The sequence below is a fragment of the Gymnoscopelus microlampas genome, assembly GCF_963454915.1.
Source record: "Gymnoscopelus microlampas genome assembly, chromosome: 6".
NCBI lineage: Eukaryota > Metazoa > Chordata > Actinopteri > Myctophiformes > Myctophidae > Gymnoscopelus > Gymnoscopelus microlampas.
Window position 1 is genome coordinate 26,300,314 of NC_139943.1, and position 21,654 is coordinate 26,321,967.

Below are 21,654 nucleotides of genomic sequence, written 5' to 3' on the forward strand. Positions count from 1 at the left end.
CAGAATTGTAACATATTTTTTCGCGGTATTGAGATTCCTTAACCCATTTAGACCGGTAAAGTATCTGTGCCATTTTAGATTTCTTTGGCTATTTTTTTTAAATCGTGAAAATCTTCGCAAATCTTTGAATATATATATTTTCTAAAGCGAACATTTAAAAAAAATTTAGTTCCAGGGATCCCCCAGAAGCAAAGAATTGAATTACAAATGTCCGCTTAAAAAAAAGTAATTCAAATATTTGCACACATTTTCATGATTTTTCAAAAATAGCAGATCTACAAGCTTGCATATCTGCTATTTTTGAATTGCCAAAGAACTCTAAAAATGACAGAGATGCGTTCCCGGATTGAATGGGTTAAAACATCAACGATGTTTCCATACACGACATTCCATTTCATGCCAACAAATCATATTCAAAGAGCATGTGACACTTCTCAGATGGTGATTCATCTCACTTAGAATGAGCCACTTCACACTGCTCTCTACCTTCCCACTGTGGCTCCCTCCTCTCCTGTGGCGTGTGTTTGTTTTGTAGCCAGTAGTCATCCTGACACTCAGTGCTGATGGGAGCAGCTCTGTTGAATAAAGCACTGGAGGTGATGTTAAAAGCTTCCTGCCCAAACGATTATATCCTCTGATGCCTGAATTGCAACAGACCTGAAGTTGTGTGAGCATGTGCGCCGTGTGTGTGTGTGTGTGTGTGTGTGTATGAGTGAGTGAGTGCATGCGTGCGTGCGTGCGTGCGTGCGCGGGAATGGATGGCAAGGGTAACAATTCAGCTTTGTAATGTCTACAGGAATACATAATATAGAAAGTCATACACACACACACACACACGCACACGCACACGCACATGCACACGCACACGCACACGCACACACACACACACACACACACACACACACACACACACCTTGAAAAGTACATACAGTACATATTGTAGACATTCCTTGATGACTGCTATTAGCCAAAACGTGTTTTTCATCAAGTTGTTGTCACAAGTCTAGTGTCTGTACAGGTATGTGCACATGTGTACTATATGCATGTCGGTTATTGGTTATTGGTTCTAAATATCGTTTTTTATATATTTTCGAGTAATTGCCCAGCCCTAGTGTGCATAATGCATGTGTGTTTGTGCGCGGTGTTGTACGGTGGCAGAATATACCAGCCACTATGGCAACCACCTGAGCCAGCCCTGTGCACATGTGTGTGTTCAGCAGAGAAATCCCCTGAATCAGTCATCACTAAACCTCACTGAATGTCCTGATCCCCACAGACAAAGCCCCCCCCAAGTTGATTATTTTATCAAAATAGCCGAGTGGTTAAGGTACATACCACAAGGGCTCTGATGCCTGACAGTGAGTCCCGGGTCCGATTCCCGAGCCCGGCCTTCCTTTGCTGCATGTCACTCCCTGACTCTCTCTCCCTTTTTTCTGTCTCTCTTCACTGTGGACTATCAGTATCAATAATGGTAGAAAAAGCCCCCAAAATATCAAAATAGAGAAGAAAGAAAATCGTACTCCGTCACATGCTCTCTCCCTCTGTTTCTCAGATAACTGCATTAATCACTCCGTTCCCTGGATTCTTTTAGATTGTGTTGTGTGAGAACAAGAGCGTTCCTGTCACAGTCTCTGGAGGAATTCACTTTACACATTTGCTAAGTTCAACTTAGTCTTATACATATTCATCAACTTAACTGCTTCTACTAAAACTATGGAAACTATTCCCTGTTCCTGTCCAACATCACTAGACTATTATAGGTTTCAGTCAGGTGGCTTGGTGAAGGGGCGAAGTGGTGCAATAGCTGGCAGCACAATTAAATAATACAGGCGAGGTGATTTTAGTACAAATGTATCCTGGACGTGGGGATTTTTTTTTTCTGGATTTAAAGTTTATTTTTTTATTTTTTCTTTAGTTGGCCAATTCTTTTCACCCCCTTATTCTCTTCAATGTAGTCGTTATGCCAATTAATTCCTCCCCTCACACATTTCTGTGTTGTCACTGCTGTTGTATCTTACTGACTCACCTGCCAGTGAGGAGCCCCCACCGGGAGGAAGAAGGGCCTTCGTGCTACTCCTCCCACCCAACAGGTGAGGTGATGTCCATGCCTCATGCCGTACAGCCTGCCTCAAAATAGAGCCCCAAGAGTCTAAAAGAATTAAAACTCTCACCTCATCCCCTAGCACTCATATCATTTGTATCACTAATTCACTACTTGCTTATGCTTATGTAGATGCCGATGCATGTGATTTATAATATAGATGTATGCTGTATGTTATTTATATAGTATAGTTATTAGACAAACGGCAGGTTTGATGTTTACCTGCTATACTATTTATTTGGTACCAGATGTTTTCTGGGCACTCTATTTACTTATGCTTAAACTTTGGTTGTTGTTGGTTGACTAGGGTTCACACCATTTTACTCAGATTTTGCACATAATAAGTCACTCTGGATCATCTGGATCAGCTAAATGTAATTGTAATTTCTGAGAAAGTTTCATGGTAGATTTTGATTATCTTGGTGAAGGGTAGACCAAAATCAGTAGGGTTCATTCTCTGGGAAGCATGCACATGCACAGTAAATTCCATGGATAGTAGCATTTGACCTAGAGGTACAAACGACAAACATGACCAGTTATTGTTCGATAACAAGATTTATTAAATTAATTAAGTTTGAAAATGATCCAAAAACATTGGGTCAGAATTAGCCCAACAACAGATGCTCAACTTTATCCGTGTTCATTTCAAATCCTGTCTGTCCATCTTTATAAGCCAGGGGGCAACGTGTACCGGCTGCAGTGAGTCCACTTTGGCCATAGTCTCTCTTCTGACACACCATGTTTATTTATCAATGTGAAATATGTATTTGGCACAATTGGCAGTCTGTCAGTGTAATCGGCTCTGCACCAACAGTTTGATGTTAAAGTCTTATTACATTGCTATTCCTACTACTACGCCTCAGTAATTCCTGCAGTAAGATGTGATTCAACTCCGTCAGGAAGTGTAAATCAAATCAAATCAAATCAAATGTATTTATATAGCCCATTTAAAAACAACTCACATTGTTTCAAAGTGCTTTACATAGTAGTCAGTAGAAAAACATTAAAAGCAGCAAGGCGAACCCTTCTTAACATCATAGGATAGTGCAAATTCATCAGGGGGATTCAGAGGCTTTTGAATATAGAAGGGTTTTGAGCCTGGATTTGAAAGACTCAATGGAGGGGGCAGACCTAACAGCGAAGGGAATGTGTAGAGTGTAGTGGTGTATGGATGAATGAATCAATGAACAAAATGGGCAAAGGAGAGTGCTTGGCGTTAGAGACATACATTTGTTAGAGAGAGGAACAGAAAAGAGCAGTGTAGGAGTGATGTAGTTGAGGGAATGGTGTTCCCCACCTCTTTCTCTGGGTAGACATTTAGACATACTATTAAAGCACAGACTGCACAGTCATCCATCAATCTAATTACCACATGCATAGGATAGTGGAAATATATACCCACCTCCCTCAAAATGACGCTCCCCACGCTCAGCTGCCACCGCTGCCACCATAGCACTGTGCTGCAGTAATTTAAAATCGGTATGGAGAATGGTATCCCAAGGTGTTCTTTGGAACACAAGGATGAGAACAGTGACAGAGTGGGTGAGCATGACCCCGGTGCAGCAAATCTACTGAATGAACTGAAGGAAGTGTTTATAAAAAAAACTGCACTGTCACGTTGCATTCAACAAGGCTAGGTGAATCATGGATAGATGGATAGATGGATAGATGGATAGATGGATAGATGGATAGATGGATAGATGGATAGATAGATAGATAGATAGATAGATCGATACTTTATTTGTCCTTGCGGAAATCCATTTTGTGCCAAGCAGCCATCAGGATACAAAAATCACAAACACATAACATAAATACAAAATATATACAAGCTAGAAAAGGCCACCAGTCATGATTCAAGAGGCATCACATTACATTTTATGCACAGAACTGAGATCGGGCCTGTTTGTTCAGGAGTCCTATGCTTGTAGGGACAAATGATCTTGAAGCCCTAGCCTGCAACATTGGCACTGTGTACCGTCGTCCTGATGGTAAAAGGTGGTATTGACTGTATAACGGGTGCGTTCTATCCCTAGCAATAGCTCTCCCCTTCCTAAGCACCCGGGTCTCATATTGCTGCCATACTCTCATGTCGTACCCCAGCTATCTTGCTGGATACATTGATGATTTTATGGAGTTTGTTCTTATTAACCAATGATAATGAGCCATACCAGGAAAGAAAGTCAGTGCACTCTCCACGAAGGCTCGATGGAAGAGTACCATTACACTTTATAGATAGATAGATAGATAGATCTTTATTGATCCTGGGGGAAATTCAGTTGTCATATCAGCACTGCTGTAAGGACGAAACAAAGATACAGGTAAGGGTAGAGAACAAGAACAAAGTAGTAGCAGTAGTAAAAATAGGGTCTACACTTTAGAAGCCAATCTTAGCCAATCAGGATGGATCATGAAAAATCGGACAGATCCGTCTTGATCACACGATCATACACGTAGTGTGTACTGATTTGCGTGATGTTTTTGACAAAATCTGGAGGAGTAATATTAAAAAAAATGTTTTTCAAAATTCGATAAGTCCACAATATTATTAATCAAAATATAAAAACAGACAAACGATGACTTCGAAAAAAGTCACTATAAAAGAAAAACTATTTGCTTACCAGAAAACCCTATTTATACAGTATATATGCAAGAAGATTTGAGTTGTCTCTCCACCATTTTGATTGTAGCCAGTCAGTATTTAGATTTTGTCTGTAAGCTCACCAAGCTTTCCACACGTAGGAAAGCCTGGTTTTGATTCCGAATTTACCAGTGTGATCCGATCTAGCCCGCTTTCCGTATCTTGAAATTTGCACGCACAGTTTTCGTATCCGCTCAAGACCCAGACCAGATCAACAACCTGCGAAGTGAATGGATCCCAGTCTATAACCTGGCGTCGTAAAATTCCACCGTTCAGACTGGAGGGGTATTTGACCAATCGCGCCGCAGTGTTCACGAAAATCGATTTGAAAATATCTTTACTTATTTAAGCAACTGCAAAAGTGAAATGGAAGTGATGAGAGGTAGGACATCTACACTGAAACATTTAAAAATTGTTTCAGTCAACAATCTCAAGTCTCTCTAAAGTGGGGGTACATAAGGCAGAGGATGAGAGAGATAGAGTAAGAGTGAAAAAGAAGGGGTAGAAATTGAAAGACGTGTATTTCTTTGTAGATTTGATGGAAGAGACCAAAGAGGATTGAGAAGCCGGATAAAAGAAAAAGAAAATCTTTCACATCTTATTCCTGCATGAACACCTGCCCTAACGTAACCTAAGCAACGTGGAAATGAACGATGCAAAAGCCCCAATTTCACCAATTTATATCATACTAGTGCCTAAAACTATATAGAGCATACTGTACTCTCTCCCCCGCCTTCTTGCCATTAAAGCCAATTTTCTTCACTGATCACAAGCATCATTAGAGATAAACCCCATATATAATCTCTGAGGCTCATTTTATTTCATCTGTGCTTGAGAGAAAACTTCTGCTAGTGTGCCTTGTTGGTATTAAACCTCCCACTCTCTGCCAGCTCTCTAATGAACCAAATGCTTTAAGATCAGAGTTGGATATGTTGAGCTGCCCATTTCTTCATGACAGTTGTGTTGTACCAGTTGAAAGGTTGCCTTTTCTCTGAGGTCATTGGTTATTGATTTGGTCTTTGTGAAGTCAGTTCAGCTGTGAATTGCTGTTTGACAAATTAGTGTATTTGCATCAAGGACATCACAGAATATTTTCATTCTTTACCCTTAGAAAGAGACAAATAAAACACTGTTATTTTGACATATTCCTATAAACTAATGTTTTGCCATGCCATAACAAAACCAACAAATACGATCAAATACGAGCACAATTTCAATCTGAAAAAAGAAATAAAATAAAAATAGTATCATAGTATTAATCTGAAAATAAGACCTCAGCAAGAAACCACTAATGGCTTACTAGCATGACACTAATGAGCAGAGGTTGATAGACAATGGGTATTAAAATAAAAAAATGAGTCAATGGGATTTTTTTTTGGGGGGGGGGCAGTTGGTCCTAGGTTAAGAACAGACAATAGACAATTGTTATGCTAGACAATCATGTGTCTCCTCTGATATTAACTATTCCTCCTAGTTCCACAATCCACACTCAATGTGCCCTGCCTATTAGTCGCTAGTACAATAACAGAGATCACCCTTTCCGGCTTCTTTCCTGCGAACATGGCCAATTGCCAAGCTGGAGGAACTGCGGAGGAATCAAACCCATAGTCTCCGCATTGTTGATCTGGAACTTTACCACTGTGCCACCTGAGTGCCCCCTCATCACACATTTTATGGCTATATTCTTCTTGACATTTACAGCGAGTCATAACAAATATTTGGATGTGTATTATTATGCTGATCCTTGAAAGGCTTTCTCCAGTTGAAAGGCTTCTTAATTACTTTAGATGGGAAGCCTAGGGCAAATTCATATTTTAGACTAATTGCTTTAACAACTGTTTAAATGACAATTTATTGTCTCCGCCAGGTCGAAGGCATGGCCGAGGCTATGTTTTGCACCATGTCCGTCCGTCCGCGTGTGCGTGTGTCTACCAGCAGCTAATCTCCGGATAGTTGGCCGATCGCAGCGAAACTGTGCACGCACACTCCATAGATGCCATAGCAGAACCTCTGTCCTGAATCTTTCAGATTGGCCTGTTATAGCGCCACAATTTTTTTATATTACTCCTACAGATTTTGTCCAAACATCACGCAAATCGGTACACGGTATCTCTATAGTCATGTGATCAAGACGTATCTGTCAGATTTTTTATACTCCATCCTGATCGGCTATCATTGGCTTCCAAAGTTTGCAGGATTGGTTGAACGCAACGTGCGATTTCCGTGAAAATTTGCATGCACATTCTCACTAGTCCGAGGAAGAAATGCCATCCTTTTCACATTGGCCTGTTATAGCGCCACCAGCAGGCCGATTTTTGCTAAATACATTTCTTTAACAAAATGCCTCAAATCATGAATGATTGCAGTGAAAGGCAGAGGAAGAAATGGCACCCTTTTCACATATTGACCTATTATAGCACCACCAGTAGGTCACAATCTCCTGGCGGAGACCTGTGCTCCGGGGAGCACTTTTTCTAGTTATATATTTGTTTCATGACAAAACATTTTAATTTTCCTCATCCCCATGGAAACCCCATTCAATGAAAACTCACAATCTTCACTTTAAAGCCATGTGTTATGTTGAATTCTGCATGCCTGCTGGAAAATGCATGCACCTTGCAGGTGTGCCAGACCTCTCACTTGGCCTTATCCACCACCATGCACCACATGGAAGTTTTAGACTGCACCGTCCGTCCTACATGTCCAGTCTAATGAAACTATACATTCCAGGACAGTCACTACGCTCCCAAGGTGCTGGTTACCTCACAGTCACCATGCAGGTTTAAGAAAAAAACTGATGTAGGCAGAGCATTGGTGCAGAGATGCACTGTGCCCCCTGTCTCTGGAATGTTCTTCCTCCAACTGTCACAAAAGCCACTCTGGGGACATTTTTTAATCTAAAACCCATCTTTTCTCCTTGCGCTTGGCTCCTCCTAGTTTTACTGATTTTATCGTTTGTTTGGTCCCTCTCGTTTCACTGATTTTAAGGGGGAACTTGACCGATTTTGCACCCACATCCTATTTTAATGAAGTTGAGGACGTAATAAACATGATGTCAAAGTGTGTTTTGTGTATTTTCTGTATTTTTTATTTTGAACGGGATGTCAGTTTTTCCTGGACTACAATGGACAACAGCCCATGTTTCCTGTACATCTACTGATTCTTTACCCCTATAGAGCACCGAAGTCTGACGTAATTTACACATCCTAGGTTTGTCTACCTGGTTTGCGGCTTTCCACCCCCATTCTGAATCCCATAGACGTATTTAATATCGTGTCAAATAAGAACTGTGTTCCAAAAATAAACAAATGACCCCGGCGTTTTTACTCTTGTGGATATGAAGCATCAACTGACGGTGAGAAAACGCTAATGTTACTTCCGACGAATTAGTTAAATTTTCGCCAGAAACAGACTGTATCAAATATAAGTGACAGACTATCATAAACGATACAGAACCTCCTCCCTGACAATATCGCAGAGACAGTTTGTTTATTTTTGGAACCACAATTCTTATATGAGACGATTCTATGATGACCCAATGTTATTCTCCATAGCGAAATTACTTTACGAACCTGGGGATGAACGAGTGACGTCAGGACTTCTGTACTCTATGGACACCAAACTAAATATTGGACCAATTTTTCACAAGCCACACACCTTCCCATCATTCTGACACTAAAATGGCATTTTTTCAGAGAGACAAATCAGGAGAAAATCAACGTTGTTGATCTCGCAATAGTAATCATTGGACGTTCGTGAGATCTTACGTCAGACGGCTCACATTTAGTAGAACATTTGTGTAACATTTCACACCTAATGGCGAAGCGTGGGATAGCAGCGTATGTTCCTAAATTAAGCATCTTTGCTGGAACTACAGGAAACATGGGCTGTAGTCCAGTATAGTCCACGAAGGACTGACATTCCCCCCTTGTTGATGTACGAGGGGGAAAAATAATTTTCAAAATAAATAAAAAACCCATATAAAACACAAAACACACTCCAACATCATGTATAGTATCTCCTCAACTTAATTAAAACAGAAATCTGTGAATTTTCCCTTTATTGTTTTGTTGTTCATTTTCTGTGATTTAGTTTTTTGCCATTTCTATTTTTCTATCTTTTTCGGTTGTGTATTGCCGTTTAATGATTGTTTGATCATTGTCTGATTTTGCAATTTGTACAGAGTGTACAGGCTCAGAGACCCCTTAGGGTGATGTTGCACTATAAATAAATAAAAACTGAACTGAACTGAACTTTAGAACAACTACAGACTCCGCTCTAGGTGAGGAAGGCCATATGCGACTCGCACTCCGCTCACTATATTCCATAGCCTGGAGGGGTGCTTGATCTGCAATCGACTAGTTACAGAGGATAGACTACATCCTGTAGCCTGAAGGTGTGTGGTGTGTGTGTGTGTGTGTGTGTGTGTGTGTGTGTGTGTGTGTGTGTGTGTGTGTGTGTGTGTGTGTGTGTGTGTGTGTGTGTGTGTGTGTGTGTGTGTGTGTGTGTGTGTGTGCGAGAGCGAGCACGCGTGTGTGTGTGTGTGTGTGTGTGTGTGTGTGTGTGTTAGGGCTTTCACGACTAGAGATTTTTACAGGTCGACTAATTTGACCCAGTGGTAGTCGACTAGTCGACTAGTCGAAATTTAAATGAAAAAAAAAAATTACAAAAAAAAAAATATATATATATATATATTTTTTTTTGGGTGGTACTGTTTTAATACCATCCTACTACTATATTACTATTATTATTATCCTCCTGCCCTTATTTTTATGGCGTTTTAAGGGAAGCGCTTCTGGCACAGCAGCACAGCACCACAGCAGCGTCTCCAATAATAGGCTTTTATTGGGCATGCTTTTGACCACCTTTTGATAAAAAATAAAGTCAGGAGGATAATAATAATAGTAAGATGGGCCATTACTATAGCATTAAAAATTAAATAAAAAAAAAAAAAAAAAAAAAATTCAACTATTCGACTAGTACCAACAAGGTCGACTAGTGGATATACTAGTCGACTAGTCGACTAGTCGACTTGTTGGTGAAAGCCCTAGTGTGTGTGTGTGTGTGTGTGTGTGTGTGTGTGTGTGTGTGTGTGTGTGTGTGTGTGTGTGTGTGAGAGTGCGTGCGTGCGTGCGTGCGTGCATGCGTGTATATGTCATCAATGCATTTATTTGTCATGGGAAGAGAGATTGCATGCAAGTTTTGGTTTGCTTTTAATGATAATTTCTTTAGGCAATTCTTGCTTTATTAGATATATAAACAGGATACTGAGGCCAGGGGGAAGGGAGATGTAAGACATGACGGGGGTTGGATTCAAACTCGGGTCCTCGCAGCGCAAGGTGCACGTGCACTGGCTGAGCCATCAGGCACCCTGAGTGCATGCAACTTGATGTGTGTTTGGAAAACAACATCGTACAAAAGGAATATTGGAAAGGCTTCAGATTAATGCTCAGTGGCCTTGATGCATTTGATGCTTTCATGTTTTCTAACTCAGCTGAGAGACAGACAGAGTCTGTAAAATGTAATCTACTGCAGAGTTTACAGGACATCATTAAAAATAGGATGAGACAAAGAGAGAAAGATGTATGTTGAGTGAGCGAGAGAGAGGTAGTGAGAGAAGAAGAGCACAAGAGAGTGTAAGCACAAGAAACACAGTGAGAGAGAGAGAGAGAGAGAGAGAGACTGAATTGACTGTCAGGTTATTATCGTGAAACTCATTTTTCACTCTCTCTCTGGCTCTCGCTCTACCTCTGCCTTTTCATGTTAACAAGCATCAAATTCACCACCCAACATTTGCCACCTTTCTGCAACCTTTTCCATTTCATACAATGATATTCCCAACACCTCCAAGCTAGCTCCTTCCGGGCCCTCAGCCATTAATGAACCCCCTGCTGGTTGGGCGATTGCTGGATGGAGGACCCTCTGATTGGCTGTCAGCCTCTTTACAGAGGATCAGTGGGTCAACAGAACGCCTCCCTCAGACATGTAGCTGGATGACTGACAGTTGGCTGGCTGAACGCCAAACCTCTCATTTGCTCTAGTGTCTTTTGTTTCTCAGTTGTTTGCCGTTTCAGAATGATTATTTTGATTATATATTTTATATATTGACTTTATTTCTTTCTCTATTCCTTTTTTTTCTCCTTTCGTATGTTTGTTTGTTTGTTTCTTTCTTTCTTTCTTTACACTCCTTCACGTCCTGTTCCATGCACGTTATCACCAGTCAGTATGTTTCTTTTCATTCTTTATACATACACACACACACACACACACACACACACACACACACACACACACACACACACACACACACACACACACACACACACACGTTTGTATTACTATACTTGTGAGGACGTCAACATTTTAAGACAGCGATTTTATGAAGAGCATTGTTGATGGAATATGAAGAATCGGACAGGTCCATCTTGATCACATGACTATAGAGATAATGTGTATCGATTTGCGTGATGTTTGGCCAAAATCTGTAGGAGTAATATTAAAAAAAAATTGTGCAAAAATCGGCCTCCTGGTGGCGCTCTAATAGGGTAATGTCAAAAGGGTGGCATTTGTTCCTCAACGTAGTGCGAATGTGCGTGCAAAGTTTCACCGCTATCGGAGCTTGTTCATGATTTGCGGCATTCTGTTCAAAGCGGGCCACTCCTGCAAACTTTAGATGACAATCTTAGCCAACCGGATGGAATATGAAAAATCTAACAGATTCGTCTTGATCACATGAGATCATGTGTACCGATTTGCATGAAATTTGGATAAAATCTGAAGGAGTAATAACAAAAAATGTGGCCTCATGATGGGGCTATAAAAGTTTTTACCTTGGCCTCTAGGGAGTGTGCATACAAAGTTTTATGCAGATCGGTGCAGGTAAAAACGCGAATCGCCCTGTTATAGCACCACCATTAGGCTGATTTGAAAATTTAAAGTGGCATTTCTTCCTTGTCCTATAGTGGCAATGTGCGTGCAAAATGTCACGGAAATTGTACGCTGCGTTCATTATTTGAGGCATTTTGTTCAAAACGGAGCACTCCTGCAAACTTTGGAAGCTAATCTTAGCCAATCAGGATGGATTATGACAAATTTGAAAGACCTGTTTTGTTTAATGACTATAGAGATACTGTCCTGGTGGCGCTATAACAGGCCGATCTGAAAAGTTTGGGGCAGAGGTTCTGCTCTGGCATCCAGGGACTCTATGTGCACAGTTTCGCTGTGATCTGCCGAACGATGCTGGAGATTAGCGGACGGACGGACGGACGGACGGACGGACGGATGGGGTGCAAAACATTCTCTGCTACGCCTTTGACCTGGCGGAGACAATTAGGCATGACTCTATCTCCAAACCCTAAACCTAATCCTAACTCTAACTCCAACCTGAATCGTTTCCTAATTATAAGCCTATATCTAAAAGTATTTTTTAATTAGAAAACAGCCCTTTCTCTTGTCCACGATGTCTATTTTTAAAATTCTACTATACTTGTGGGGACATTTGGTCCTCACAAGTATAGCAACACACACACACACACACACACACACACACACACACACACACACACACACACACACACACACACACACACATTGCGGGGCTAAGCCTCTAAGCTTAGCTTTTGAAGGCTAATTGAGACAAACACCAAATACTCACACATACACACACGCACACACACACACACACACACACACACACACACACACACACACACACACACACACACACACACACCTTCCAGGGTCTCAAGAGGATTTAGTTTGTCACGCAATGGGACCGGTCACCCAGTGCAGCGTCATATTAACATGGCAATAACACACTAGAGACCAGGGTTACCATAGTACAAGTTACCGTAGTAGCATGGAAAATTCTCACTCTCATCCAGGCTGCTGGGCTTCTGTTGCTGGTTTTCCTTTCAAATGTATTGCAAATATTAACCACATTTTCAGAAGATTGGCAAAAGAATTTGCGAATTAATTTACGAATATCAGTATCTGTCTGTCTGTGGGTCTGTGGAGGATACACCAAATCTGTGTGTTTTTGGGTGGTGTAGGCATCGGCTTCACTGATTGGCCAACCCAACCCATCGGCTTCCCTGATTGGCCGTGCTTTGCGTAGTGTTTGTGCCGACCGATAAGAGGTAGTGTGCACAATGGAACTCCATTTGCGTATGCTAATGTACGTCATCAGTTTCTGACAACATCAGGGATCCCGTATCTCCATTTAGTTGATTGAGTCAGTACTACAGTGCTGGGTTGGTACAGAATAACAATTTTGCTGACTGTTTCCCACCTCATAGTACTTATCTAATAATAATAATTACTTATGTTGGAAAGCCGTGCGCACCGTCCTTGTGCTTTCCAAAGGCTGCCCATTGTCCCGCAAAATGTAGTTGGCTACAGTTATTAACTACTACATGATGAAAAAGTATCACTATACATTAGAATAAGTGGGGAACATTCATTAACGAAGCAGCAGTGTGCACATTTAAGCTAATTAATGAAACGTAGGTGAGTTGTATAAGATGATCTTGTTTATCTCGATATTTTAATGTTTTAAACCTGTAAAGCACTGTCATTGTCTGAAAAGGTGCTGAGGAAGAAATTATATTATGTTATTATGATTGGTTGTATGTAACTTTATTTCCAGTAGAATTATTTTGTGCATCTTATGTTATTCATCATTGTGCCCTATGATACATAGGGCACAATGCGGCCGCCGGGACTCGAGGAATACGCCTGGAGGAATACCGTCGGAGGCTGCGCGATGCTACCATAACTGTGACGGGGCAATTACGTTGTCACTTCACTCCTGAGATGACTTGTATTTCATTTTGAGAGGATTGATCCCCCAAAAATCATGTTTTTTGCATCAAGCGGTTACATTTTGCGCATTTGTGGTGCCCCCTATGGATCAAAGTGGAAATGCTTATGGGGATTCGTTAAGTGAACCACCATTGACATGTGATTCAAATTTGGGATGGAGCGGACGTTCTGTTCGTGATTTTTGGCGTTTTTTGTAAAGCAAGGTACAAGCCTGTGATTCCCGATGAAGCTGGTCATTTTGACATATGGCACGAAATTGGGAGGAAAAAAAACTGTGGGAGGAGTAGCGCGACAAAATAAAGTTTATCTAGAATAAAGAATAAAGTAGGTAGAGTACTATAGTCTGGTTGCCACACTAATTACTTATAATTTTTATACCACGATTTTGTAACCCATTTTTTTCACCCAGTGCCAATTGCCTAAGCATGTAATCCTGGGCGCTACACTCCCTCTGCCAGCCTGGGGAGAGCCCCAAACTGAGCTCATGCTTCCTTCCTTGCATGAGGAGTGAGCAGGCACGCTTCTTATCACCTGACAGGGGAGAGTTTCTCCGGTAGTACATAGCGCGTGGAAGGAACACGTTATTCCAACCAGTTCCTTTCCCTTCCATCAGGCTCCCCGGCTGACCAGGGGGAGGCAGTATAGAGACCAGGATTACTGCATGTTTTTTGTGAGGGTACCTACCCTAGGGGACACGGGGAGAACATGCAAACTCCACACAGAAAGGCCCTTTCGACAACCCCACCAAGTGTATGGGCACTGATGACGCGGAGGAGAGAACATGCCCCAGCGTCCCCGGCAGGAATCGAACCCAGGACCCGGGCGCTACCGACTGCGCCACCGTGCCACCTTATAAAACGATTTTAACTTACAATTGTGCGCAATCCATAGAGTGAGTTAAATGCTCTCTATGTCTCTATATTTGGCAAAAGTGTTTCCATCTGCCATTTAAGACATTAACTCATTTTTGATAAAGGCAAAAACCACCCCCAGGCCCCAGCGAGCGGATATGTGATATCTAAAGATTTATTAATGCCAAATTCAAAAATGCGCATAAAAACAGTTTGATGGAAACCCAAGTGACTCACACACAAACATGACTACAATCCTTCCATCTGTTGGCACCATGAAAAGTGTGTGCGTGTGCCTGAGTGCATGCGTGCGTGTGTGGGTGTGTGTGTGCGTTTGTGTGTGTGCGTGCGCACATATGTGTGTGTGTGTGATTGTATGTTGTAGGCTGGGGTCGTAAAGAGCAATGAGCATCATTCAGTGATAGACAGAAAGAAGAATAGCAGTAGATTTGATCAATCTGGATGTGTTCCCTCGAGACGGTGCATGTGTGTGTGTGTGTGTGTGTGTGTGTGTTTGTTTGTGTTTGAGTGTACATGTGTGTTTGTTTGTGTTTGAGTGTGCATGTGTGTTTGTAAGGTGAGGTGAGCAGCAGGCATCAGCAGCATTTCTGCGCAGTCAGCAGTGATCTTGCCAGCCTTTGCACAACCAGTCTCATGAATAGATCAGTATGTTGTGTGTGTTTGTGCATGTGTATGTGTGCATGTCCATGACTGCCACAATCATGAAATGCAGCTTTGTGACTGTGTGCGTGTGTACATGTATGCATGAGCGTGTGTGTGTGTGTGTGTGTGTGTGTGTGTGTGTGTGTGTGTGTGTGTGTGTGTGTGTGTGTGTGTGTGTGTGTGTGTGTGTGTGTGTGTGTGTGTGTGTGTGTGTGTGTGTGTCTGTCAAACCTCTTATTATGAGGATGTCTGGGTCCAATCAGTCTCTCACTGTCCCAGATTCACCCAGAAACAGTTTGCCACTGTGTTCACTATTTCAAAACCAACCCAAACCAACATGGTTCGAATAAGGGCTTCATGAGTGCTACATATTCATGCAATAACTTTATCTTTTCCATGGGCGCTTCCCTTCTATTCATCTGGTTGTGTTGAAGAGGAGTTTGGTATGCAGACAAAACAGACTGTGGAAGTGAATGTAGGCTAGCTGTACTGTAGGGCCAGTTTGGTGTGCACAGTGCCAGTTCAGAGTTGTCCATCATTAAAACTGAGCGTGGGTCGATGCAGCCATGCAAGAAAAGCACTAAGACATGCTGTTGTGGTGCGAATATCATAGAGTCGGACACATTCTTGACTTTGCACTTGAAAATTAATTTATTGCCTATAAGTTTGACAATACAAAAATAGGGGAAATGGGAGGTGGAACAGTATGTTGGCATGTCATTGTTCAAACAAATCTGAATGCAGGTGTCTCTGTCTGCCTACTAAGCACAGATGGGCTCAATCCCACTATTTAGGGACGACATAGGGATGACATTGGTCACTATCCTATTGTCCTAAAGTGCTGTTTTCCTTTTCCACCACTATCTTCAACACATGCACAGTCAAATCCGTTGTGATACTTGTTTTCACAATGTCTTTGTCTTTTTTTTTCTGTTTTGAGAACCTTCAAGTCATTTTTGAAAAACTTGGAAACAATCTTCACAACGGATAATCACAAGTTCCATATTTCAAAGCTTCAAGAAGACCCCCCCCCCCACCCCGGATTCAATTTAAACAGAAACCAGAGTTCTTGGTCCGTTCACTGAACATGAAGCAAGGAGAGACCAGCCGAGTAATGATCATCTAGCACTCACACAAAGGCAATCAGGTGAAATGTTATCTTGCACACTCACTGCAACTGATAGGATAAATCAAGAACGGAAACCAAATATAACATCGTAATTGGTACTTGCATGTCTGGACAGGTTTTGCTTGCCTGGGCCAAGCAGGGAGTCCTTATTGTCGGACCTTGTCTCAACGTTTCCCTTTATTTAGAATCAGAAAAAGTGTATAAACAACTTAATTGAACCTACTGACCATGTTGAATGTTGTATCCCACATTTTGAAAATTGAGAAAGAACGTCAAAATATGGTTGAAGAACTGTAATTTCCCCACACGTATTGTGGGGAAAGCTTTAGAAGAAAATAGCAGATTGACAAGCTCACAACGCGTCGCAGCGTGACGCGTTGTGAGCTTGTCGATCGGCTATTTTCAGCAAAAGCTTTCCTCACAATAACAGAAAACAGAAAAGACACTAGTATAGAGCCCTGAGGGACTCCGCTCAACCATATGGGGTTTATGTGTTTAAGTGGTTAAGTGGTGTTGCTATTGGGGGTTGAGTTCTTCCCATACCGCCAGAATAGACCATTGTATAATTGAGTAAATGCCACAAGACGTATTAAAAGTCAAGGCCTCATTAAAACTTTACTTTTTTGAATAGATTGAAGTTTCTTTCTTCACAGTATACAAAGCTATGGCTTTTCGTTGCAGTATGGTTGTTGTTTACAATGTGTAGATCTGGTGGAAGTTGAAACAACCCTGAACTTTTTGTCTTTGGCACGCACGCCTTTTCTTTTGTGAAAAAGTATTAGCAGAAAAAAAAATCCCCCTTAGAGTTGTAGGGAAATTTCAAAGGGCTAGAATATGCAAAAGGGAGAAGGTGAGCTTACTTGCATTTCTGAAGGAAGAAACCAGAAAGATTAAAGGAATGTTTCTTTGTTCCCAGTGTCATTCAAACAATACCCCTATACTCACGCACGCACGCACGCACGCACGCACGCACGCACGCACGCACGCACGCACGCACGCACGCACGCACGCACGCACGCACGCACGCACGCACGCACGCACGCACGCACGCACGCATGCACACACACACACACACACACACACACACACACACACACACACACACACACACACACACACAGTGTGAAGTTCAATAGGGCACACCTCCTTATCTTCAAAACAACCAAAACAATCATAATAGACTGTATCAGTCTTAGTACATATTATTACATACATACTTGAGTTAAGTGTCATAGTTTTATCACTTTGAAGATGTAGCCTAAATGATTTTATGTGCTACAGTACTTCATTTGTTGTATTGGAGATACAAGGACTGTTTTATTTTCTTCTCAGTTTTACATAAATTCAGAAACACACAAGCCTGGCAGTTAAAATCTAGGAAGCCAGTACAACGTACGTGGTTGATGGGGAATACGATTAGAGCAGTTAAAATAATACCATTAAAATATGATCAGGATGTCATTTGTCAGGGATACCTGTTACAAGACTGTCCAGAGAACCGACAACAGCATACCAGCAGAATATTCAAAGAGTTTATTCCAGATACAGTATGTGTTGCATAAGTAGACCTTTCCCAGATGACTGGTCTGAATGGTTCTTGATATCGCAGAAGATCAGAAATGTATTTTTGCCCGAAACCATTCAATGCTCTATAGACCAACAGTAGTATTTTGAAATCAATTCTTCAATGTCTTTGACATACAGGGAGCCTGTGTAAAGATCTAGTTGAATATTTTTCACTCGTAATCCCTTCGTCATTAAGTCCAAACTTCTTTTGTTTATCCAATTTGATGTTCTTTCATCAGTCACTCCTTTCTCTGTCCCCCCCCCCCCCCCCACACACACACACACACACACACACACACACACACACACACACACACACACACACACACACACACACACACACACACACACACACACACACACACACACACACACACACACACACACACACACACACACACACACACACACACACACACACACAAACAAACACCTACACCAACCCCCCCACCTTTCCTCAGGTCTTCATTAAAACTTGATGGGGATGAGTGAAGCCAATAATCTCAAAGCCCTGTGAACAGCCCTGCCTGAAATCAATAGGTTTCCTGCTACAGAAAAGAAAAGGAGGGAAAAAAGTCTGACTTATTAAATATTTAACACTAAATCTCTGGGGACACTAAGGAGAGTTCTGGTGATGCACTGTCTGACACAATTAGCATCTCTTGTTCACCTGCCGGTCTCCTACCATGCCTCTGCTGTTGGACAATGAGCACTATCCTGGTTTTATGAGACATGACAAGCCTCCTTAAGGTTGGTCACGCTCTTTAGTAGCGCTAGCTTAGCTGTCTCTTATACTTTGATATACGTTGTGACAATATGTCGCCGGGATGGACACAATTTCAGGGAGGGCTATTTTAGCTGTTGATAACAGGAATCCCTTGTTGGACTAAAGTGGTATCAGGGGCTTCAATTCAACTGTCTTTCTCACAAGCAAGGGCAGTCTAGAGATCATCTCTGTGGTGGTGTTTTCAGTGATGTTTTTTTTCCCTCAGTTGAGTTAAATCCTTAGACCAGCATGTTCAGCCTGTTACGATATCATGTAGCCTGTAGTCTTTCACTGCCTTGGCTACGGCATGCCATGGTGTTCTTAAAAGAGGTAGTGATTTCATGGGTTTTTAAGGCGTGTTTCTAAGGTACACAGATACACTGGGGCTACCAGTATGGTAGCATCCTGGGAGGGCACTCAACCTCAATTGTAGCATCAACTGTGTTTTAAGTCTGATGAAAAGGAGACTTTAAAACATTTTTCTTGATAAACCTCTACTTATTCAAATCGCTTTACAATGTGTATTTATTACATCACCCATTTTACACATCAACATAATGGTATAGTACATTATATTATATTCTACCCAGACTGACTTGGCATTCAAATCTGTGTAATATGTAGTTGTGGGATATGAGCTATCAATCACCGTTCAAGCTTCCAAATTAAGGGAGCTGGATGTGAAATAAATGAATTATGGAGGAACTGGCTGTGAGATGTGGTTGTTGTAGAGATGTAGGGATTTTGTGCTGTGGTATTGGCAGCTTGTAGTCAATAAATTGGTCATTCAGTTCAATCTGCTGAACAAAGTTGGTCCAATTAGAGTATAGTGTGAGCCTTGTGTTATACACTACATTATCTCAGGACCTTCCACCACCTCCTTTGGACCAGAACTCATTACCACGTTATTGGGTGGGGGCTCGATGTGTGGAGCCAGATGGCTTCAGGAAAGAAGCTGCATTAACAACTAGAAGGGGTGTTGTGCGGTGGTGGAGCACATACAGTATCTCTGCCAGGCCAGGTGGCCTACTCAGGACTCTGTAAGTCGTGGATTGCATCTGTCAAGATCCTAGGAAGATGCGAGAGGAAATAGTATTTCCACGATATACGGTTCAACTTTCCAAATGTTTTGCATCCCCTATGGTCAGAAGTGAAAGCGCTTTTGGGAGGTGCTGGTGCACTCAGAGGCCCCTCAACATGCGATTCCAATTTGGCGTAGTAGCAAAAAGTGTGTTTTGAAGAAACTGCAAAATGGCAGGAAATGTAGTAAGGTGGAAATGGGCATGGCCTATGATCCAAAGAATCCAAGGAAAAATTAAGTTTAATTGTACAACCTACGGTTCCAGAGTAATAGGCCAAAACGTAAATCAGGCTGGTATAGCATCACCATCATAATGGCAGTGTGCATACAAAGTTTGATGCTGATTAGTCCAGTGGTTTGTGAGATTAGCAGGCCAGCAACACACACACACACACACACACACACACGCACACACACACGCACGCACGCACGCACGTACACGCACGTACACGCACACGCACGCACGCACGCACGCACGCACGCACGCACGCACGCACGCACGCACGCACGCACGCACGCACGCACGCACGCACGCACGCACGCACGCACACACACACACACACACACACACACACACACACACACACACACACACACACACACACACACACACACACACACACACACACACACACACACACACACACACGCGCACACACACAGGGGAAAACAATCTCTGTCCCTGCCCTTCGGCCTGGCTGAGATAATGACAACTACAAATTGATGACTACAAATTGCTAATCAGCTAAGTTCATAGTTTTCCTCATTGTGCACCATGCTCCAACCATTTCACTCAAATTACATCTTGTTCATTGGGTGCGTTCAACCAAATAATTTGTCAGAAGAATTAAAAGAGCAGGTTCACGCTCCCAAAATCAATCCAATTCCAATTTAGTTTGTCAAAACCGAACAAGTTCTCTGTGGACTATAACTTGTTTTATGCTGCATGCAGCTTCGACTGCTGAATGTTAGACCCCACCATGGTTGCCATCTGGTTGTGTTTGTAGTCCCTCAGAGAGTTTGTACCTTCTAAGCTCCTAAGCCAACCTTTCTTCAAAACTGTCCATGGTACTGCACATTGGCAGCAGATTGCAGGAATAAAGCAATATGAAGCACAAACACCGTGATTCACTGCCCAATCACACACAATGTTTGCGTCTGTGTCATCTGCTGTGATGTTTGGCTAGTTAGAACAGTGGTTCTCAAACATTGTCATGTCACGGACCACCAAAATGATATGTATTTGGCCGCGAACCCCCTTTTGAAAAGAGTTTGAGACCACCACAACAGAAGATTTGTCAAGATTTGTCAAAAATCTTTTGAAAATAGTAGATCTACAATTGCAACGCGTTGTGAGCATCTTTTCGCTTTCTCTGCAAATATGCCATTTTGTTCTTGGTACCTGGCCAGCCTTCGTTTTGGCAAGAAGTACAGTATGCTGCAGCCTATTCAGTGCACTCTTTGTTGTCAGTTTGTATTTGATGAGATTGAGCGCACACTCTCAAATGGTTCAAGGCCATTTATATTGAAGTGCAAATCATTTGTCTGTGTGTTTGTTCTTGAATGCATGTGGGATGTGGTGTGTGTCTGTGTGTGTGTGTGTGTGTGTGTGTGTGTGTGTGTGTGTGTGTGTGTGTGTGCGTGTGCGTGCGCGTGCGTGCGTGTGTGCGTGTGTACGCATTCCAGTGTTGAGCCCGTATCCCGCTGCTGCTGCTTCAGCCAGAAGGTGTCACTCCATCTACAAAGGTTTTGCCCAGTGTCTGATGGCCCTGGGGGACAGCCTGGCGGACAGCGCACACAAGGACGAGGACACGCATGAGATCCACTCTATCTGCAGGTCAGTGGGTTCACATGTGTTAATGTTGTAGCCACTGGCTGGAGCGGGGGTACGGCGAGATATTTTGTCCCCTCACTTTTCAGTGTGGGGACCCAGTTGTGTTGGCTGCTCTCACCGCTCTCTATGCGATTGGGTTGGTATATGTGTTAACTGATGTGCCTCGCCAGCACATCGTGTGTTGTGTAAGCCACAAATGGAC

The 21,654-nt window shown here is 42.3% G+C and overlaps 1 protein-coding gene across 2 annotated transcripts in view; it reads left to right on the forward strand.

Moving 5' to 3' along the window:
- nrn1la (neuritin 1-like a) overlaps positions 1 to 21,654 on the forward strand; it is a 62,156-nt gene that overhangs the window by 23,349 nt on the left and 17,153 nt on the right. For both annotated transcript variants that reach the window (XM_084059196.1, XM_084059197.1), the window contains exon 2: positions 21,305 to 21,455. In XM_084059196.1, coding sequence (XP_083915322.1) covers positions 21,305 to 21,455 — 151 coding nt within the window. The remainder of the gene's footprint in view (positions 1 to 21,304; positions 21,456 to 21,654) is intronic.